Raw genomic sequence first — 23,242 nt, 5'->3', positions numbered from 1 at the left:
TGACTCTCCCAGAAAGTGCTCAAGGATGACGGCCTGGTCACTTCACTGGATCCATTATCGCTCTCCTTCCTTGACTGCCTCCACCCCTTCCAATCGACCTGGTCTTGACTAACATTGCACTGTTGGGTGCTTAACCCAATTTCTTCAGGCTACTCCCTGCAATTCATGGCCCACACCTCCCCATCCCTCTTCAGGGACCATTCCCATGAGGAACTGCTTGTCCAGGTCAAAAATGTCTTGCACCTGGGGGGCAGTGGAGGAGGTTCCTTGGGACAGGAAGGGAAATGGGTTCTACTGCAGCTACTTCCTAATCCTGAAAGCAAAAGGGGGGTCTCAGACTTATCCTGGACCTGCATCGTCTCAATACTTCTCTCAAGAAGTTGAAATTTTGCACGGTCTCCCTGGCCTCCATCATCCCCTCCCTAAAGTGGACCTGTTTGCATCCAGACAGAACAGGAAATGCTAAGTTTTCTGCTTGATTTGGGGGATGAACAGGGCTGGTTCAACATACTTCTGAACCTCTTGGTGGCTGCTTTGTTATGGTTACCGCTCCAGCCAGACCTGCTGTCCCAAAACTAGGGCAGTCTTCTGCATCCAAATCTGGCAGTGCTGCACCTCACTTCTTGGCTGCTGCTGCATGGTTGAATGAGCAGGAGTAGTACTGCTCAGCTGATATCCAACAGGTCCTGTTGGGCAGTAGAAAGCCCTCCACCAGAGCGACCTACCTGACCAAATGGAAGTGGTTCACCTGCTGGGCCTGTGATAAAGGTGTTCGGCCTGACCAAGCCTCGATGTAGTTAATCTGGGACTACCTGCTGCTTCTCAAGCTCCAAGGCCTGTCCTTTTCATCTCTTAAAGTCCACTTGATGGCTATCTCAGCCTTCCTTCCACTGCTCAAAGATAGGTCGGTTTTTGCCAAGGACATGACAGTCGGGTTCCTCAGGGCAGGGTTTCTCAAACAGGGGTTGCTGCTTCTGTAGGGAAAGCCCCTGGGGGGCCAGGCCGGTTTGTTTACCTGCCCTGTCCGCAGGTCTGGCCAATCGCAGCTCCCACTGGCTGCAGACTGCTGCTCCGGGTCACTGGGAGTTGCTGGATGCAATGGCCAATAAGTCCCTTGGCCCGCACCACTTCCAGCAACTCTCATTGGCCCGGAGCAGAGATCCGTGGCCAGCAGGAGCTGCAATCGGCCAGACCTGCGGACAGGGCAACTAAACACACTGCCCTGGTCAGGCTCACCAGGGGCATTCTCTACAGCAGCAGCGACCCCTGTTTGAGAGAGCCTGCTCAAGGGCCTTGAGCGCCTCTACCCACACATTAAGGACCCTGTTCCTCGCTGGAACCTGATTCTGGTGCGGAAGTGGCTCATGGGACTCCCCCCTTTGAGCTTCTGGCTTCCTGCTCTCTCTCTTTCCTGTCCTGGAAGGTTGCATTCCTGGTCACAGTAACATCTACCTGACAGATCTCTGAGATTAGGTTCCGAGGTAAGCACCCACCCTATATGGTCTTTTACGAAGACTAGGCCCAGTTGAATCCACACCTGCCTTTACTGCGCAAGGTGGTCTCTGTTTCATATGAGCCAAGGCATTTTCTTGTCTTTTTTCCAAAGCCGCTAAGTTGGAGGAGAAGGAGCGTAGGGTGCATTCCCTAGATGTTAGGAGGGCGTTGACCTTCTACATTGTAAGGATCAAGCCATTCCACAAGTTGATGCAATTGTTTGTTACAGTGACTGACAGGATGAAAAGTTGCCTAGTGTCCACTCAAAGAACTTCTTCTTCGATCACCACCTGCCTTTGCTACTGCTATGATCAGGCGAAGGTGCCACCCTTGGTGATTATAACTGCCCACCTGACCAGGGCGCAGGCCTCTTCGGCAGCTTTTCTTGCCCAAGTGCCTATCCAGGACATCTGTAGGGCAGCCACCTACGTCCCACTACACACTTAGCCAGCAGGCCCATGACAATGCTGGCTTCAGCAGGGCAGTACTACAAGCCACTGAACTTTGAACTCCAAGGATACTGCTTGTGAGTCATCGAATAGAATCGACATGAGCAAGCACTCAAAGAAAAAGTTACGTACCCTTTGTAACTGTTGTTCTTTGAGATGCGTTGCTCATGTTCATTCCATTACCTGCCCTCCTCCCCCTCTGTTGGAGTTGCTGACAAGAAGGAACTGAAAGGGCATAGGATTGGTGGTACCTAATATACTGATACATGAGTGTGGCAGTCAAGGGGGCACCCCTGCTGCTCAGGCAAAAGTCTCTGACAAATGTGCATGTGGGCATGCACACCTAGAATGGAATGGATATGAGGAACACGTCTCGAAGAAAAAGTTACAAAAGATAAGCAACCATTTTTCTTTTTAAACCAGGAAGAAAGTTTTCATTTTGCCCACCAAGCTTTCCCAAGGTCATATTTCTTAAAGTTGATCAGCCAATTGTTCTAACAAATACTAGCGCAAGACCTCACAAAGTCCATTCTCTGGAAAGTTTTATTTAAACTGAGTCAGGCACCTCAGAAGCCAGTATCTCATCTGTAAGGAAAAGGGCTAAGATCTGTTCTGTGAATATTGCAGATTTATTTTGCTATTTAAACATTTAAAGAGACTTCCATTCCAAAAATGGTTGGTTAAAGGCACTGCTGTTCTGAGACTTCCCTAGTTTTTGTTTCAGTAAGATGCACTTGCTTGCTTTGGTTGATATTACCTTTGGGCACAGTTTGATGTTGCTATTTAAAAACCAAGTACACTTAACTTGACTCTGTTACCTTCTGAGCTTAGTGACTGCTTTAGTAGGATTGGATGAGGTACCTAGTTACTTTCAAATCAGCTGTTGTCCTTGCCTCTAGTTTCTTTGTACAGTGGAAGTCTCATGATTGTATACAGGAACTTGGCTAAAAACATATACACACCCACAGCCTTATTCCTGAGTTGAAAGATATACTGTTCGGACTGGATGCACAAAGCCTAAACTACACAACACTAATTCTAAAAGCAATCATGACATGCAGCTTGTCTGAACAGTAATTTTATTTAAATTTTACAGAATCATTTTTGGAGTAGAATGCGTATCTAACTCCAGTAACAATTTCTACAAAAAGAGCATATACATTACCCAGAAACATAGTTTTAAAAGCAACTTGTCATATCTGCATAAAACAAACCAATTAACTGAGTACCTATTTCTGCCAAAACTAGGTTTTGCTAAGTGAGGCAGTCAAACAAAATTAATGGGAGTAGTAGTAAAGGACAAGTTTAAAACCAAAAAGCAATACGGCTGATGTAAAAGCAGACTCTGGGGAAAATACAAGCCCTTCAAATACTATACATATCAACTGGGAGTTTAAGATTAACTAATGTAAAAATGTTCTCAAGCCTCTCAATTGTGGGTTTTAAACTAACGTAAGTTCTGGTATTAAGTTTTGTTTTAAGGACTTCAGCTGTAGATTTGAGTCTTATGTCCAGTAACTACCCCAGTGGTTCCAAAAAGGTCACAAGTTTATATGGCAGCAAATAGGTTTTAAAATGTTACATTAACGTATTCCTTTCTGAAACATTTAAAAACTAGAGCAGCTTAAGAGAGGTCAGTTTTTAAAACCCCCAAAAGCTTAGGTTGTAACCTACTAGTATCATTCCATTTACATTAATAGAATGGCTCAGTTTTAGCCTCTCACTAGAATGTAAGGTGTTACTGTCCAAAGAAACAAGTTTTTCTAAAAGTGGTAATAAAAATATGGCATAGGCTGTTGCTTAAAGACCAGTCCATGATTTCTTAATCTCTTCCTACTCAGAAAATACACTTCCACAGCAACAACGGAGTTAGCCTGTGCAAGCACAATGCAATTTAAGTTCACATAATGACCCTACTTTTAAGTTGTGATTTTCCTCTAAGGGTTTAAACATACCTTAACATTTGGAGAATTATGCCCATCAGTCTGATTAAACATTCCAGGTGAACAAGAACGCTCTACCTTTGTATTGTAAACTGATGACAGTAACACTACACTAGAAGAGCTAGTATGGAAGTATTCAGACCAACAGAGCCATACTCTACCACACTACAATGTGGATTTATTCCCAATACAGAAGGTTGTCTGCCTCCATCTTTAGTACGGTATATAGCTACAGGTACTAAAGTGAAACAGGTCAAAGACACACAATGGCATAAAAGTTGTTTTAACAAGAACCAGTTCACTCCCTCTGAAACAAAACCAACTTGTGACAACTCAAGTTATACCGACACTGTCTGAAATCTGCATGGGAAGTTGCTATGCAATGTACCTGTAATAAAGTTAGACATATGTATAAGCTACAACAGTAAGAAGTATTTTACGGAACAGAGTGAATGTGCAGAGTTGGAGGAGGCCTCTGGGAAAGCAGGATTTAGGAAAAGCTCAATATTAGCAAAGGTGCTGCTTCTATTTACTGAAGGAGGGATTTGCCATTTGTCCTTATGAAAGTCAAAGCCTTTTCAGTCTAACTGCAGTAGTACTGCATCCTATTTGTCCGTCTTCTCTTGCGTGACTGAAATTCTTCAAAGAATTGCTGAATGTCCTCTCTCTTAACAACCTGATGACAAAATGAAACCCAAGTTGTGACAAACTAGTACAATAAAATACATACCTGGAAAAAGGACCACCTAACAGATAAGAACTACATGAGAGAAGTTTCTCAGGACAGTATTTGTAACACACATGTAAAACATCACCAGCAGTATCAAGGAATCCAACTTGTTAAGAACAATGGTCCTGACCTACCCCGTGCGAAAGCATAAATTCCACAATAAAAGCATGTGAACTCCCTCCCGCATGCCAAAGAGAGAGGCCCCAAGGGAAAGGAAGGAAAATATTAGAAAAGTAAAATGCTTGTCCCGCTCTTATGAACTATCAGGAACTCTAATTACCAAGTGAAATAAGATGAGTGGGGTGATCTTTTATTGCACCTACTTCTGTTAGTGAAACAGACAAGCTTTCACGTTTACACAGTAAGCTCAAAAGTTTCTCTTTCGCAAACAGAAGTAGGTGCAATAAAAGATTACCTCACTCACCTTTACTCTCAAATATCCTGGGATTAACATTGTTACAGCAACACTACAAACAAAAATGAAAGCTGTCAGTAGGACTGCAGGGGGTTGAAGACTGCATAATTGCATAGGCAGTGCCTGTATTTCAGCCAAGTTAGGAACAGAACCGAAAATGGTACCACAATGTCTCAGCTGAGGGGGTGGGGGTGGGGGACACAGCTTTGAAGGTACAAAGGAAGTTCAAGGTGCTGACTGACAATGGGATGTGAATGCCTTGAATAAAGTATGATTGAACAGATCAAGTGTGATAGTAACCTATTCTTACTCCTAAGAAATGTTACAGAGGCTGATAAAGGACAAAAAAGATGTTTATGCAAAAAAGTCATTAGTTTATAAACAAAAATTAGTTGAATTTTTAAACTGCACTCATCAATACTTTAATATACTAATAATGGGTTGTAACAGAAAAGCCTAAAGATAAACAGACATTATGTGCACAATTACAAAGAGCCCAAGCAGTCTCTCAACAAATCTTTCCTTTACTTACGGCACATGCATTTTCTCAACTTAGTCAAAAATGAAGGTGATATTTCTTCTTCATTCTCCTATTTCCCACTCCACTCCCCCCAAAAAAATATGGAAATTTTAACCTGTCATAAAATAAGTTTTTTAAAAGAACTTGAGTTTTTTTCCTAGAAAACACTGTTTAGTTATAGCTTACTGTTCCTTCATCTGCAAATCGTCTGAGATAGTCAGTCAGTTCTGTCTTTAGGTCGTTGTATTCTGGAAGAAAAAAATGGAAAAAACCCTCAACTGTATGCTTCAATGATTGCTTGCTGTCTCCTCTTGATAACTAGTAAGTGACTAGACTTGCTTCAGTAAATAGACTTCAAGTTTGGATTATAAATTAATGAAGAGCTGTGGCAAGGCTTTATTCTAAGGTGGTTCTTAAATCTGCGTGTCCTCCTACTCAATAACTTCACTTTGAGCAGAAGCTGCTAACTGTTAGAGCTGTGAGCAATGATGGCTTGTGACTTTGACAGGAGAAGCACAAATCACCATAGTTGTATCCACCCCCACCCACTGAATAATAATGGCTATAAGAAGATTAAATACACCGAAAAGATCACTCAGTTAATCAGTTTGCAGAGAAAGAAAAAGAAGAGTACTTCTAAATAAGACAGTTGGAACATTTTCATATTATTTTACACGCTGGCTTCTTATTAAAGTCCTAAACATAACTTTACATTGTTCAGCTAATCTCATCTCTCTGAGCATTTTCATGCATTCAAAGAGCCTGCACTCACTATGTGACTATAATATAATCCCATCAACTAAAAAAAAAAAAAGGCAACATTAGCATTTTAAACAACACAACTTAGACAACGGCTTTAAAAAAAGGTTTTTAATCAACTGGCAAATCAGAACCCGACAATCACATATTATTTAGTGGACCATTTGCTATAGAAATACAGTATCAAAAAGTCATTCAAAAAATTTCATGTCATAGCAAGAAACCGACATCCATTAAGTGACATAAGCTTACCTTATTCATATGGTGAAGATCAATCAATCTTTCTTTTTTTGAAGCAAAGCGTGCAATAACATCATCGTACCAGGCTGGTTCCTTCTCCAGGGAAGACAACAGTTCTTCTTCAATGAATATTGTGGCCAGTGCAGTGAGACAACCTTGATCCATTGTGCTCAAGTATGTCTTGATGTGTTTAAGGCAAGAAAAGCTTCTCTTCACACACACTGTTGTTGCTGGTAAAGTGGCAACTAAGCAAAAAAAGCAGTACACTTCCTTAAGCACTTCAGAGCCCAGTTTCATTGATTAAGCGCTGCACGTTGCTAACAGAACGATTTTGAAACTGCTCATCTTTGAAAATGACACCAAACTCATTCTTGAGACAATCTAAATCAAAGTAATTGCCATAAGAATTGGAGAGTGAGGTAAAAGCATCTGTGGGGAACTGTTTCCTGAAAGCTGGAAATCTTGATGAGTCCGATAGCTCAGTGAAGTGGAGGGCTTTATGTCTACAAACCTGAGAACTAGCTGCAGAATGATGATGTCAGTGATTTCATTGTATAGTTGCAAATACATTTTCTGACCATCTTCAGAGAATCCATCTTCCAAATCCAGCCTACCCTTCTTTGGAGGTGAAGGTAAGTCAGTGAGGGTAGTGGCTGCAGAATTAAACACTTCTTTGAACACTTCTTCTTAATGCAGATCACCAACCCTTGTGATTGTTAACTGAACTTGCCAATTGCAGTAATCTACATCAACAGCCTTTTTCTGAAGATCACCACCAAGAATGTCAGTGATGCTGAAGATGTTGCAGTAGGAGTATGGCAAAAAAAGAAACTGGAAATCATTTAGTTTTGTAAGGTATCCTATGGCTTGTCACCGAGATTCTCCATCCCAACCACTGGCATTGACAATCTCCTGAAATACTTTGCGAAGTTTCTCTCTTTCCAAGACAATGGTATGTACGACTCTGCTGTTTGGATGTCCATCAAACTGCACAGCGGGAAGGTATCCTTTGGCCCACAATTCAATCCAGCAGTTCACTGTGTTTGCCTGTGTGTGTAAAAAATGTGGAGAAGCCTTCCAAGGTTGCAAAAAAGCCACGGGTTTCTTTAATACACTGCGCCCCTTGCTGGAGAACTAAATCTAATTTGTGGGCAAAATCATGCACAAACAGAGCTTGTGGAGCCTCTTTTTTAATTAGGGCTTGCAGACCTCCCAGCTCACCAGTAATCACTACAGCACCATCATATGAATGAGACAAGTTTTCTTTTGTAGTTGTATTTTAACAGCACTGAATTCAGAACCTGCTTCAAAGCAACTGCGGTTCGATTTTCATTGATGTTTTTAAAACCCATGAACCGCTCCTGTGTTTGCCCCTTCTTGTCCACGTAGTGTAACACAAGTGGAAGCTGGCTTAAATGAGAAATGTCAGTTGTTTCATCTACTTCACAAGCAAAAAAGCTGCATTCTTCAATCTCACGGTCAATGTAGGATATTATTTCTTCAGCCACACATTTGATCAATTTGTTTTGATAGGTCAGAAAAAATGGATGCATTTTTCTGCCAATAAACATTCAATTTCTTGTCATGACAAAAAATATAAAGTTCCCTGTAATTACCCTGATTGAGAGATTGTTCCATCTCACAACAATGGAATGCAAGTTCTTGACAAGATAAAACTGAAATATCAATTAGTTGCTTCAAAATCGTTGTTCCTGACTTTCTTGTTGTGCTCTAAGATAGCAAGGCACCTTTGCTCACTAAGCAACACATCTATAAGAGTGCTTGACTGCTCTAAGCGTTTTAAGGAAACTTCATTTTTTATGTGCTCTTGTGATGAGCTGTGTATAGATGTGCTGTGTGACACATTTTTTCCAGTCCCCATAACCTTCATTAGCCCACATGGGTTTTTTTAGTTGAAAGAAGCAAACAGGGCCAACAATATAATTTGTTACTCATAGCGCTACCTGTTAGCCATTTATGAACTTTGTACCAAGATGTCTGAAATTGCTGCGTTCTTTTCCCGTCTTTCTTCAAGACCTCCACTGCTGGTGTTATTTTGCCTTCCTTAATGACTGAACATCTCTCTTCTTGAGATCTTAATGAAAATCCTCTTTTTCTCAGATCAAACACAATGTCATTTTCTAGAGCAGCCATTACTGAAAATTTTAAAGTCTCAAATTCCAAACATATGTCACCAAGTTCAGAACTGTCCTGAACAGCTACAATCCTGCCATGGCCTCACAGTGGTTACCAAAGCAACACGTTTATAAACTGACTTCTTGATGTGGTAAACTGCCATGGTAACAAGGCAGCTTCTTGAGGCACTATTAGCTTTACCAAGATTTGAGCCTCATGCAGCGCTACATTCTTCTAACTTTTTGGTATTGCATTCCACTACTGGACAGTGAGTTGTGACAGATTTAAATCAAATCAGAAGCACTTCCTGTGGAATTATATTAACTTTTTAATATAGATGCTTAACTGTCTGTAAATCTATATTTATCAATTCGATAACCACTATCGAAAATATCTTTCAGCTTTTAGAAATTCTTGGTTAGGCTGTGCCTCACTTGCCTGGGCTGACAAGCTGGCTGAACATGGGATACAGATTCCAGTTCTAGCACTTGGCAAGTCTTCAGCTCAGTCCACTGTTTCCTTACCAGATTCACGATACACCTTCCCACAGCAAGTTAAAAGCAAGCTGTACCTTTCTGAATAAGAATTAACTGAGCAAGAATCAAGCAGTTTGTTCTGTTCTTGGAAATTTTGAAACTAACACGCTGATTTTTAGGAGCAACCAAGCATGGACACATACTCTGACAACACCCCTGCGCCTGACATCACTGACAGATGCTTCCTACATAAGGGAATTCCCCTGTGCCTTGACCAACCAGCTTAAATGGGTATTTTAAGGACAAAATAAACCTGAGAATCAAGCCCTATAAATAAATTAATACATCAGTACTAGCTGTTCTTTATATGTGAACACTTGTGTAAACCCTCAAGGGTTTATTAGCTTAAGTTCACTGAAGCAAGACAGATTCTGCTCTGAGGTACAATACAGTCACACTGGCACATTGTGTTCTTCGAAAAGGGGCAAGAGCATGAGTTAATACAATTGACTAAGTCTTCGGTGTAGGAGCCCTGACTGAATATTCTGGCTTGTTGACCCAGAAATGCTCGAACATGTCAGATATAGTGCAGCCTCTTGCTTAGGGACTGCTGCACCATTTTTCAAGTACCTCCATCTTCATGTCTATAGATACTGGACCAGAGTTTGGGTATACTCCACAGATAAGGGACAGAACACTGTCAGGAAATTCCATCTGCCCTGAAGCTGACAATTCCCCCGCCCCACAAATAATGCATATAAGAAGTAAACTAAACTAAAATTAAGTGAGTGCTTGACTTCCTCATTCAGTCCCATACTTTTCACTGTTACCCCTCCCTACCTATTATCTACTTATAATGACAGCTGTGCAGGGCAGAGAAACTATTTGCGCTGTTGATGCTATATACATAATGTATGAACTCAGAAAACTAAGCTAGCTAATACTAACATATCAACTTTTGACAAGGAATTATCACTGCCGATCTGCTGAATTAGAAAACAAGCAGAAGTTTCTACAAAATCTGCTTCCTTAATATAAATAGTGACAAAAACGATCAAGGTTTCCTACAGAAATTTTTCTGGAGGTTAGTTAAAGAGTCTCTTATAAGCTGCTTTTTAAAGAAACTGTTGCTATTTAAGTAGGAGGTCTATTAAATAGCTCCCTTAGATAAGCTATATATTTAACATGCTATGCTGAATTCCCAAAATAAAGTTATATTTACCACAGATGAGTTCTACTTGCTGGACTCTGTTCATGCTATTAAGCGTGTCCATTAAAGGATCTCTTCTGTCTGTTTCCTGGTCACTTGTACCTTTATTCTCATAGGCCAAGACAGTGTCACATTCATCAGTCAGGAATTGGACATCCAGTTCTGAATACATTTTCTGAAGAGTAAAAGTTAGTTATTATTTTCCAGCTTACAACTTTACAGACCATTTGCCAACGAAATTACATTTATCACATTATTTTATATCAGCAAGTATCTCAGCCTCTTCTTGTGAATGCTTCCAGAACTGTGTTTACTTTAGACAGTAGGTAAATAAATACAAAATGTTCACAGGCTATTATATTATTAATATTGAAGAGGAGAAAGTCATCAGATAAGATCCACACTTGTTTCCTTAGATTAGTGGAATATTTTCCAATAGATATTTACAGTCAGAACAAGGAAGTTTTACAAATTGTATTATGTATTGACTTCTCTCAGCAGAGTCTTCAAGGAGCTAATGTAAATGTTAGCCCAGAAAACAAAATGTATACATACTAAACAGTCTTTGCATGTGCACAATTTACTCCGCCAGTTAGATGGCCAAAAGGTGGCGGTATCCTTCTTTAGACACTGCTTGGTCTGGAGTTCTCGCAGCTTACAGACCGGTTCATCACTTTTTGGAACTGTCTGAATTAAAATGAAACAAGTCAGTATTTTTCACTCTTCTATTCTATTTCAAAGGGGTTTCAATTTAGATTTTTTCCCAGTTTGTCCGTTTCTGAGCTACAATACTGTCCCCTGCTTTGATCCCTGTTTTTTTTAAAAAGCTCCCTAATGTGTGTTCAGAGTAAACTCTGAATTATAAGGACACTGCTACATATCCAGGAGAATCAGCTAAAACTGTTAAAGGCATCCATACTCTAAATTAATTGATTATTCTTCTTAAAAATCAACATCAGATTCAATGCAAAAGCAATAAAGGGCTCAGAAACTAGATCTGAGCTAGCTTGATGGCACAGTTGCAGTGGGTGGTACTTCCATATTTAGAAGTGATCTCAGGCTGATCAAGCACCAAAAGGGGTGACATAAGAAGAGGAATGGAAGATCTTTGCTGAGCATACTGTATTTCTGATGCCCTGCTCTACTGGCTGATCAACTGACGCATTAACCTTTCACGTCAGTAGTTACTTGCATGTCTACTGCAGTGGAGGCTGCGCTGGGATAAATATTAAAAGTTTGTGTAATTACGTAGATGAAGAATTGATAGGGAGCGTGGACTATAGGTTTCCTGTTCACAGAACCAAAAGAGGAGCTTTGCCCACACTAAGCAGAGAGGAAACATAAGACAGTAAGAAAAATGTGCAGTTTACCTCTGGACACTTAGAACCAGAACTAGTAGATGGCTCATTATACTGCTCGACTTGCTCTTCCTCCTTGATCTTCCCTTGGTGATCTCCTCCACTTTCCTTTTTGATTTCTCTGTTCTGTTCTTCAGTTTCCTTGACATTCAGCACAATCCTTTCATCTTCAAGTGAGGTCACTTTGGTCACAGTAGGAACTACAAAATGTATATCCATAACTAACATAAGCTTGCCAGTCAAAGAAAGCAGTTTCAGAATTTCTTTTGACACTGTAATGTCATACAAGTGCTCAAACAACACTGTACACTTCAATAAAAACAAGGTTATATTCTAGAGCTGTCTGGGGATCCTATGATATCATTAAACAATAATACAACTGCTTAATCTTTTATCATAGCTTCCTCCTACCCCCCACGCCTCCTCAGGCAAAAAAAGTGTTACAGAACAAGTCACACTGAGTTTATTTTTTATTAACTGAAAGACTGATTTAAACTGCTTAACTGCTTTTTGCCTTCCCACTTCCAAAGCAGAAAAGAAAACCCTCATTGTTCTTTCATCCTGAAAGCCTAGAGTTTACTGGAAAATAACGGCAAAAACGGGGGGAATACCATGACCTCATAGGGTGCTGAATACACCCCTAGGATGCTTGTCTTCCTTTGCGTATTTGAAATTCAATGGTATTTGTAAAAGTTGGATGGTAGCCAGGTACTTTCTCTAATTTTATTTTAGTATATTATTCCCAATATACCCTTGAAATTAATTTTTTCAAACAGATGGAAGAAACCAAGAACAATATGTTTAATTTATTACAAAATACACTTTTAGAATGTTTACAGAGGTCTTAAAAGACAAACAAAAGGGACAATATTCTGTGTGGAGGATGCAACAGTCTCCCAATTTTAGAGGCTTCTCAAAAAACAGACTGGTTTAAATAATAACTTCTCCATATATATCTATAAAGTGTAATTATGAATCAGTTACAAATAAAATTAAGCAAACATACATAAGCATGTCACTCTCAAGCTCTGGAACTCTCTGTGGCAGATGCTGTCAAAGTCACAAATTCATGAAACAAGTGACTGCTGCTCCTTAAGAGCACTACTTTTCCCTCATTCAGTTCGCTTGTCACCAGGACAGCTGACATTGTCAACATAACTTTCTAGAGTGAGTGAATATTAACCAAAGCGATCAAACATCTCACTGAGAGCATGTGCTACAGAGTTTGCTCCTTATTTCTTAGTTATTTTACCAGGGAAAAACCTCGGTCACCTCTTTTCAAAGCAATCCTGGTGGATATAAAGATGGATAGCCTCCACTAGCTTCCTTCATGATTTAGCGAAGCAATCTCAGCACCACAGTGCTAGAGCATATTATATAACTATGCTATGTGGCTCCCTGTATATAACAGGTTTACCTCTTTAACGTGTAATCAAGTGTATGCTCCATGCCATACCTATTCTAAGAAAAAGCACTGTCATGTATTTATACTACAAGACGATTCCATGTATGAAATCCTTTTACATCAACCCCTTAGAGACATCCTGAGGAACCAACTTTTTATGACCTAGCAGGTCATAATCAGCAATTGATATAATCAACCATTTGGAAACAAGCACCTTCAGCCAGCCACCTGCTGTGGAGCAAAGCAATCTAACGTAAGAACGACCATACTGGGTTAGACCAAAGGGCCATGTAGCTCAGTATCCTATCTTCCAACAATGGCCAATGCTGGATGTCCCAGATGAAATGAACAGAACACGTAATCTTCAAGTGATCCATACCCTGTCGTGCCCAAAGGGATGATTCCCTTTTTTCCTAGCTCCTACATTTTTTCTAATCCTGAAGAGAAGAATGTGCAACAAAGAACACTAGGACTACTGTATTTATTTTGATCAGACAACTGGAGAGTTGTTTTCCCTAAGAGAGACCACATTCCAAAGAGAGCAAAGGGGAACTCTCCATATTCATTTGATGCAGACTCACCCTTCAGGGTCCATTCACTGTTAGTCCAACATCTCTCCCCCAACCTCTGTTTCCCTATACCTCCCCGCAGTGTTGTAATGTCTTTTCAGTAGTTTTGATTTAGCCTAGAATGTAAACTCCTGGGGGCAAGTATCAAGTCTTTATGCAATACTTGCCATAAATACCTACGGTGAGAAAATACACTTAACTACTTTCAAAACTAAAAAAAAAAAACCACCACCAAGATTTCATAAAACTTAACAATTAGGCCTTTTTTTTTAATAAAGCACAAGACCTAAAGTTGCCACATAAGCTACTTTATTGCCTGAGAATTTTGTCTAAGTAGTAACACAATTTCTTCAGCCCTGTCAGCAAATATCTGTTTTTCACTTGGATAGGCTTACGTGAGTTAAATCCGCTATGTTTGGGAGGTTTATAGAATAGAAATATTAGTACAGCTCTCCTAATTTTACCTGCTAACTGTGAAGTATACACCCAAAGGAAAGCACAGCAATTCATGCAGGCCTGGCACACCATCTCATGGAAGTCCCCGCTCTCAGGGGGAACTGCCCCAAGGTGCTGTCAAGAAGAAATAGGAACATATGACAGACACATTAGTTGCAAATTAATGGATTCTGCAGAGTGTTTTTGCTCTATGTTTAGTGGCAGAAAAACAAGCATCATGTCCACCTCTTCCCTCATGTTTTCAGTACTCCCATTAGCAGTGTATTATCCCCCCTTTGTCCTCCATACCCCGTATCCATACTGCTAGAGGATGAGAGAGGACCAATCAAATTTAAGGAATGTATCCAGATTATTAGCCTCTCTAAGTCTGGACTCTATCAGCCAAGCGAGCAGGAATACTTATGGATACTTCCAAACCTTGTCTATCCTAATAGGACAGCTACTACACACTGCAGTTTTAAGTGGCCCTCTTGTTCAGCAAGGAGAGAATCTCAGATTACTAAATAAGTTTTCTAAACACTGTATCCTTCTTCAGCTTCAGTATGGGATCAATGTGAAAAGAGTTAGATACAAAATCTAAACTGTCTTCAAACAAACTGGTGAGAAACATCAAGATGATTAAAATAAATTGCCTTCATTTTCTTTTGACATCTTTGACCAATTTTTATAGTTAAAACTAGAATATTCATCAAAAATACTTAATATCTAATAAACATTTAGGAAAAAGTAATCCTATAATTTATCTGAATCAGAAAGTCTATAATTAATGCAAGGTATACTATACCACCAACATTCCTATTTCACATCTTTGTTCCAGGACTTCAACCATTCTACCTGCTTCTGTCTGGATGGAATTTCACAATCTACCCTTAGCGACATAAAGCAGGTGATTTTCAAAGGCAACAATGTGACCTAGGCACCCAACTCCCATTTACTTTCAATGGTAATTGGGTGCCCTGCCCATTTGCCTTGAAAAATCTTCCCTAAGTTCCTAATCGGGCACTGACTGTGCAGTTTGTTCCCTCCTACCCAAAATAAATATGGCTCTAAGATAATGTCCCATCAAATGAGCTGCCATTCACCACAGATCATGATCACAGTTGATAATGGTGTGCTCAATAACTTTCCTCTCCAATTCCAACGGGAAACGCTATCATTCAGAACAGTCTTCCATAAAACATTAAAGTTTTAGATGTCTATAGTCACTTATTAGGACTAGTATATCCATTAAGAGCAAGTTTGAATAAAGAAGAGGTCCTCTCCAATTTGGGTACTAGTTCATTCTGACGACTGCCAGCAGGAAAGAATACAGATTTAGGGTTTTTCATATAGCCTGAAAAGAGCTAATCTGAAAATTCTTGCCCTGGTTCTCAAAAGATCCCTACCTACTTTTCCAAGTAAGATTTTCCCTAAGGAATACACTAATTTTAGTTTATTTCCAGGCAAGATGACAATTTTCTTAAATACATATCCTTACCCTTCCATGGAACCAGTCTTCACAAACTATGCACTGGATCATTTCATCTGGGATCTACAAGAATGGTTATATTATTAGCAATAATACCAACCTTCAAAGTTTTTCACAGGCCTTTAAGTGCTGTGTATTCTAAAGAATATACAAGTGAATCACTTGCCACAGTGAGACACTTAAATTGCATGGCCATTATAAATAATTACCGCCTCAGCAGCCAAAGTTTTGAAGCACTTCTAATTTATTATATTCTGGCTAGAGATTCCCAATTGTCTAACAAGGTTATTGTTCCATTATTGCCAGACATGTTCTCTGTGACATTCTGCACCCCAAATTTACCATTGTGATGTAATTATGATATGTTTTGTACAAAGTATGCCTTGTGAGGTATCATTCTAAAAGTCTTGATCTGCTAAACATTAATATCTCATTGGATTGTATGTGCTATCATTGTACATGAAGTTAAAAAGTTTTGCTATTTGTGTGTTACTGAAAGATGGGAAGTTAGAAACACCCACAACTAGCCTATCAGGTACAACAATGAAGAAGCTAGACAGTGCTAATGGCTCATCAACAAAGACAATGGAAGATCTTATCCTCACCTGTGGACTCTTCAGTCAGCTATGGGCAATGGCTGCCATGACTCATCAGGATCATGCAAGGGCTTATGACCAAATCACATGATACTGAACTCCATTTTGGTACCAGTACTTATCTATGAACTGGGTTGGGAACTTGACTTGGAACAAGTGTTTCCCGCCATATGGAAAAACTATATAAGAGGGAAGTGACCTCATGACTAGGAATCATTCCCCTACAAGACAACACCTGGAAACACCAGAGGAACAAAGACTGAACTGAGGAAGGGGGTCCCAGGCGGGAAAGAAAGAAGCCCTGCCTGTGTAAGGAAGCTAAAATCTGCTTGTATCATCAGTCAGAGTGAGATATTGCTGATTCAAATCTTATCTAGTTTGTATGAGACTGAGATTGCAATTTTGTTTAATTTCCTAGGTAACCTGCTTTGATCTGTTTGCTATCACTTATAATAACTTAAAATCTATCCTTCTGTAGTTACTAAACTTGTTTTATGTTTTATCTCAACCAGTGTGTTTTTAAGTGAAGTGTCAGAATCTTGGCTCTGTTACCAAGGGCTGTTGCATATCTTCCCCCTATCGAGGGGGAAGCAAACTAATTTAATGATCTTGCACTATCCAGAACCCTGTGCAGTGCAAGATGGTATAATTCTGGGTTTATACTCCAGTAGGGGTGCAAGGCTGAAGAGTTGGGAAATTGGCTGGTGCCTCCACTGTCAGTCCATGAGTGGCTTAGGTAAAGCACTCAGGTGAGACAGTCAGGTGCGGCGTACTACCTGCTGTCTTGTTGGGGGATAACAGGGCCTGGAGGGGCTGGCTGGATATCACCAGCAGAGCAGTGTTGGAGGCCAACCCAGCTGAAAGATATGGGGGCACAGCAGTTCTAATGGCTTCCAGGCTTCACCCTGGGGATGACAACCAGTCACACACACACACAAAAAAAGAGACAAAAATTAAATCTTCACTGCATGCACTTGTGACCCCTTTCTCATAACTGGAAGTGTATAAATAATGGACACATCAGTAGAAGCAGGAAGAGTTATTTATGTTAGGAGTCTCATCGGGTTTGCAGTAGGAGAGCTAGACCTGCTAATTCAACTTTAGAATTCTGTCAAACATAATACAAGACAATTTGCTTCATTATTAAAACATTGTTTTTAAATAATCCATTTGCCCGTTATTATAAAGTGCTAAATACCCTAGAACTTGGCAGAGTTGATGGTGTACTGTACTTCAAAATTATGGTGTTTGTCTTATTAATTTATACATTCAAATGGGTCTAACAAGAAACCAGATGTTTGTTTTTCTGCATTTGCTATTTTGGAATTGCCTATTCGCAAGATGCCGTCTGTGACAAGAAATCACTATTTCTTATACAATTATAGTGTAGTAATATTTCATATTAATCAAAAATACAGAATATTTAGCAAAATATTATAAACACATTCTAACTTTCCTTATCCACTGAAGAGGTGAGAGACAGACTAGTTATAATCCAATATTTTGAAGAGAAAAAAACCCTGCAGTGTTATGTGCCAGTCAAGTGGTGAATTTTAATTCAGATATGACTGCTTCATAACGTACAATACCAGTGCTGGGAACTTTGATATGGAATATATTTTTTATCATTCAGTTCTTAGAGACTGTGCTTTGTTATTTAATAATTGGAGGAGTATTTTATCATTATTTTGAATTTTCAGGTAAACAAATACAGAGTTGGGACATTATGATAAAAAAATAATTGGAAATCCAAGATTTCCACAAGCTGACTCACTTTATTGAGGGAACTGCCCAGCATTAATTTGTCAGGATATACGGGTAAAACGAAACATGATTTTATCTGTTGATGGGGGGCTGGCCCTTCATTTAAGTTTTTGAATAGGGAAACAGTATTAATTTATTGCCCGTCTTCCTTGTCTATTTTCAAGGCAAAACTCTTTGTACTCTTAAAACACTGTCTAAATGCAGACTACTATATAAAATGATTAACAAAAGTGACACAGCAGGTAAGATCCCTCTATTAAGATGGAGTCCATTCTATGGAAGAATTTGAGGATCATAGTTCTACATAAGAACAGCCATACTGGGTCAGACCAAAGATCTATCTAGCCCAGTATCCTGTCTTCTGACAGTGACCAATGCCAGGTGACCCAGAGGGAATGAACAGAACAGGTAATCATCAAGCGATCCATTCCCTGTCACTCATTCCCAGCTTCTGGCAAACAGAGGCTAGGGACACTCATCCCTGCCCATGCTGGCTAATAGCTATTGACGGACCTATCCTCCAGGAATTTATCTAGTTCTTTTTTGAACCCTGTTATAGTCTTGACCTTCACAACATCCTCTGGTAAAGAGTTCCACTGGTTGACTGTGTGCTGTGTGAAGAAACATTTCTTTTTGTTTGTTTTAAACCTTCTCCCTATTAATTTCATTTGGTGACCCCTAGTTCTCGTGTTATGAATAAGTAACACTATTTTATTTACTTTCTTCACACCGGTCATGATTTTATAGACCTCAATAATATCCCCCCTTAGTCGTCTTCTCCAAGCTGAAAAGTCCCAGTCTTATTAATCGCTCCTCATATGGAAGCCGCTCCATATCCCAATCATTTTTGTTGACCTTTTCTGTACCTTTTCCAATTCCAATATATCTTTCTTGAGATGGGGCAAGCGCATCTGCATGTAGTATTCAAGATGTGGGCGTACCATGGATTCATACAGAGACAATATATTTTCTGTCTTATCTATCCCTTTCTTAAATTCCCAACATTCTGTTTGTTTTTTTGAGTGGATGTTTTCAGAGAAGTATCCATAGTGACTCCAAGATCTCTTTCTTGAGTGATAACAGCTAATTTAGACCCTATCATTTTTATCTATAGTTGGGATTATGTTTTCCAATGTGCGTTACTTTGCATGTATCAACATTCTATGTAGAAAAAAGGTCTGTGCACTTTATCCACAGTATTATTACTGACTGTGCATTTCTTACCTCATCTTCAGGATCAGGATACGGTCTTTTACAAACACAGTATAATCCATAGAAGTTGTGATTATACTTATTGCCTGAATTCACTTTTCCCTTTTCCTAGAAGGGAAATAGGATATATGTTTTAATGTACAACCTGGTGAAAAAACATGAACATTATTGAGAGATTGTATAACCTGAAGACAATTCTCATCCTATTCAAACCTCCTAAGAAATGAGCCACATGCTATCTTGACAATATAAAGATTAGTGTCTAAACTTACTGGAAATAGCTTGCACTGCAAATTTTTGAATTTGCTGTTTCCACAGTCACAGCGGAAGTTTCTGGAAAGAGAAAGACATAATAGTTCAGATTGTTTATGCTGTCTTAAAATAGTCTTATTCTTGTAAGTGCTCCTTATTTAGAACCGTGAAATGCTCTCACGAGCTATTTAAACAAAAACATATGTGAAAATTGGCCAGACTGTACTGAAGCCTTACCATCGCATGCTGTGGTCCTGTCAGATCTCAGCTCAGCAGTGTTGAGTTACAATAGTATTTGGCTGGGAAACCTCAATGGAAGATCTAATTGTTGCGGCTGTAACTACTCACATGCATAAAGGCAAGCACATGTTTTAGTGTTTGAAAGACTGGGGCCTAAGTTAGTTGGATGTCTGTGCTACTGGAGATACTGTCTTTTGGATAAGATATGCAACTGAACTCCTTTCCACTTGCGATCATTCAATATCATACTGAAATGTTTGTATTAGCAGGGGTATTAGTTGGGGTGCTCTGGGAAAATTCTCCTTTGGGCAATTCATCTGCCTACTAAAGATTCAGTTTCAATATATTCTGATGATAATCTTCATTTAATATATTCAAATATTTTTCTTCATTTAACCTACATGGTTGGGTAGTAGTGCTGTGCTTTGTTGAACAGCCATTACATTCTACCCCAGAGGTGGCTGCATGCCAATGATTAGCACTGTGCACACTACGTATTTTACTTGATTCAGATAGATGTGGTGGGCCTTAATATTTAGAAAGTTCTTTACAATGAATAAAAGTGCTTATAAAACATGTGAGCAAGAATACTTTATAATTTAACAGAGGAGCACAATCTGTACTTTGGAAATAAGTTTTTTGAGATCAGTGTTGTTTTTTTCTGAAATCCACTCGCTCCAAACCCATTTAGTAATTGCTTTAATGAAAGAACCCAAATGTACTGTGTACTTCTTCAGTGCCATTTCTGCCTCTGCAATCAGCAATCGTTTTCCACATCACAGATTAACATCTCTTTAAGAAGATGGGCACTTAACATAAAGGCACAGACTACTTTTTGATGTAATGCTTTATTTCTTCACAATATGACAAAGAAAAAGAAGCATCTCAGAAATTACTCCGATATCTCCCTTCTCTAAAAAAGATTTACCTTTTTGTATATAGTTCAAATAACTTGTGTGTGCCATGACATTCATAACTGCAGGCTAAACAAATTCCTGCTGGTTCTTCTCCTGGTGGGGTGCAAGTACTGCAGGCATACAAGGCTTGTCTTTTTACAGCACCCTACAAAAACAAGATAAATGACTACAGAAATGCAAAGAGATGCAAAAATAATTGAAGGAAGATAATTTGCTGTTGAAGTGAAGTAGTAAATACAGTTTGTGTCAGAAGAACTGGATTTAGGACATGAGTGGGAAAGCTTTTTGGCCTGAGGGCCACATCGGCATGGGGAAATTGTATGCAGGACCATGAATGTAGGGCTGGGGAGCGGGAGGCAGTGTAGGGCTTGGGAGGGGGTGCGATGTGCAGGAAGAGGCTCAGGGCAAAGGGCTGGGGTAGAGGAAGGGTACATGAGGGGGCTCAGGGAAGGGGGTTGGGGTGCAGGAGCAGGTGCATAGTGTGGGAAGGGGCTAAGGGCAGTGGTGCAGGGAAGGGTGCAGAGTGCGGCAGGGGGTTCTGGGCACAGGTTTGGGGTGTAGCGTGTGGTGGGGGCTCTGGGCAGGGGGTTGGGGTGTAGGAGGGGAGCAGAGTGTGGCAGGGGGCTCAGGACAAGGAGCTGGGGTGTAGGAGGGGAGCAGCGGGGGCTCTGGGCAGGGGTTGGGATGCTGGAGCAGTGCAGCAGGGGGCTCAGGGCAGGCGTGCAGGGTGCAGCAGGGAGCTTAGGGCTGGGGTGTGGTCTCAGACCCAGCGCCGCTTACCTGGATGGCAGCGGGGGGGGGGGGGGGGACGGGAGGAAGAGGGCTCAGCACACTGCCTTCGCCTGTGGGTACCTCCCCTGAAGCTCCCCCTGGCCGCAATTCCCCAGTCCCGGCCAATGAGAGCTGCAGAGGGCAGTACCAGCAGGTGAGGGCAGCACGTGGAGCCGTCTGACCCCACTCTCCCAGGGGCCTCAGTGACATGGTGCTGGCCGATTCCAGGAGCGGCGTGCAGTCCATAGCCCCACAGGGGTGGCAATCCTATGGGCTGGATCCAAAGCCCTGAGGGGCTGTATCCAGCTCACAGGCCATATCCAAAGCCTTAAGGGGCCGGATCTGGCCCAGGGGTTGTACTTTGCCCACACCTGATTTAGGAGCAAGTTGGTGTTTTGGGGGCAAGCTGGCACTGGGTGCAAAAACAACAAGGCATTTAGTGAGTGCATTCACAAAGTTGCCAAGGACCTTTTTGTAGTACAAAATGCTGACCTATGAACAGCTCTTTAAAAGGGGATAGACTAGGATAAATGCAGTGAGGATGTGAATATATTTCCTGGTCCTGGAAATACAATTTTTTTTTCAAGACAAGGCTCTTGCAGCACGCAAGGGGCACCCTGAGCCACACCAGGATTTGCTTCTCATGAACCAAGCCCTGTACTTGAATAAATAGGAAGTGGGATAATTTGTTGAAAGAACGAGTACTTATGGCACCTTAGAGACTAACAAATGTATTTGGACATAAGCTTTCATGGGCTAAAACCCACTTCATCAGATGCATGCATGTATGGAGAAAAAACTATGGGTTAAGCATTTTCAGAGCTAGGCAGAGTGCTGTGGACACCAAGCCCTCTATATACCCACTGGGCAGGCAGAGATCCCAACTTTGTCTCCCACCAATGCCCATCACATAACAGTTGCCAACAACTACATTTTGTCTGATGAGGTAAACTCTTGAATTGGGATGTTGTGGGGCCCCACTATCAGCCTGCAAACCATGCGTGGGAGAGAGAAAGAGCACAGAAAGGCACCCTATCAAAGACAGGTTTCCCAAAATACAAGGATGTTGGACCTCTCCCTCTGCCCCAGAGTGACCATCTCCGCAGTCCAGCCTTGTCCCTGAGCTTGCCACAAAGGAGGCACCGAGTGCATGGCAGAGGGGGAGGCCAAGCACCCCCGCCCCGAGTGGCACTCGCTGGGCTCTTGCTCAGTAAGAATCCCACCTACGGACTCCATAAGAGAATCAAAGACTAAACCTCTCCCCAACCCTGCCCCGCGACAGCCTCACCACCACGCCCCGCTTGCTCCCTCGCCCCCTCCCACTTGCCCCGCCTGGGGGAGCCGCTCCCATTGCACCCGCCCTGGCTCCGAGCCCGTCCCCGCCGTTTCTACTCCGCCTGCAGGAGGCTCCCACCCCTCCGTTGCCTCCCGGCCCCTCACCTGGGAGTAGCTGCAGCGCTCGTGATCGCTCCCACCCAGCACCGCCCGCGCTTCCTTCTCGAGCTCCTCGTTCTCCGCCAGCACGTCAGCCAGGGAGACCACGGGCTCCTCCGGGGCCGCTGCGCAGCCGCCCGCGGGCTCAGCGCCCCCGGCCGCAGCCTCCATCGCGGGATCCGACCGAGGCAGACACGGCACAAGGCGGGAAACGAGACCCAACGCTGGGGGGCGCCGCCACAACGGAAGCGGAACTGCTAACAAGCCACGTGACGTGGGAGACCGCAACACAAGGGTTCAGCGCGTGACACGGGCAGATGGGGCACATAGCAACAAGTCACAAAGAGTGAGGCGGGGCTGGTCGAGACCACGTGACGGAGGAGTGGGGGTGGTGGTCACATGATGGGGCAGCTGGTGGTCAGACCGTT

At 41.5% G+C, this 23,242-nt stretch overlaps 1 protein-coding gene across 2 annotated transcripts; it reads right to left on the bottom strand.

Moving 5' to 3' along the window:
- Positions 1-3,005: 3,005 nt before the first annotated feature.
- UBR7 (ubiquitin protein ligase E3 component n-recognin 7) lies at positions 3,006-23,183 on the bottom strand. Of its 2 annotated transcripts, XM_032785259.2 has the most exons (12): positions 22,821-23,183; positions 20,621-20,754; positions 19,473-19,533; positions 19,213-19,308; positions 15,638-15,691; positions 14,169-14,274; positions 11,743-11,930; positions 10,928-11,059; positions 10,385-10,547; positions 6,563-6,795; positions 5,738-5,799; positions 3,006-4,562 (listed from the first exon to the last, which is right to left on the bottom strand). In XM_032785259.2, exons 1-11 carry the CDS (start codon positions 22,983-22,985, stop codon positions 5,785-5,787), a joined length of 1,347 nt encoding a protein of 448 aa, XP_032641150.1. In that variant the 5' UTR covers positions 22,986-23,183; the 3' UTR covers positions 3,006-4,562; positions 5,738-5,784. The 2 variants fall into 2 exon arrangements, with proteins under 2 accessions (XP_032641150.1, XP_032641151.1); XM_032785260.2 differs by lacking the exon at positions 6,563-6,795.
- Positions 23,184-23,242: the final 59 nt, after the last annotated feature.

Source organism: Chelonoidis abingdonii, chromosome 4, assembly GCF_003597395.2.
Source record: "Chelonoidis abingdonii isolate Lonesome George chromosome 4, CheloAbing_2.0, whole genome shotgun sequence".
Classification (NCBI taxonomy): Eukaryota; Metazoa; Chordata; order Testudines; family Testudinidae; genus Chelonoidis; species Chelonoidis abingdonii.
This window is presented reverse-complemented; position numbering and strand designations above follow the sequence as displayed.

Bases quoted from the DNA above. Each gene is read 5' to 3' on its own strand.
- UBR7 (XM_032785259.2), bottom strand. From the start codon at position 22,985: ATGGAGGCTGCGGCCGGGGGCGCTGAGCCCGCGGGCGGCTGCGCAGCG. The intron at 19,309-19,472 runs GTAAGTTTAGAC...TTTCCCTTCTAG, and splicing joins TGCAGTGCAAGCTATTTCCA to GAAAAGGGAAAAGTGAATTC. The intron at 14,275-15,637 runs GTAAGGATATGT...TCTTCTTGACAG, and splicing joins AAGACTGGTTCCATGGAAGG to CACCTTGGGGCAGTTCCCCC.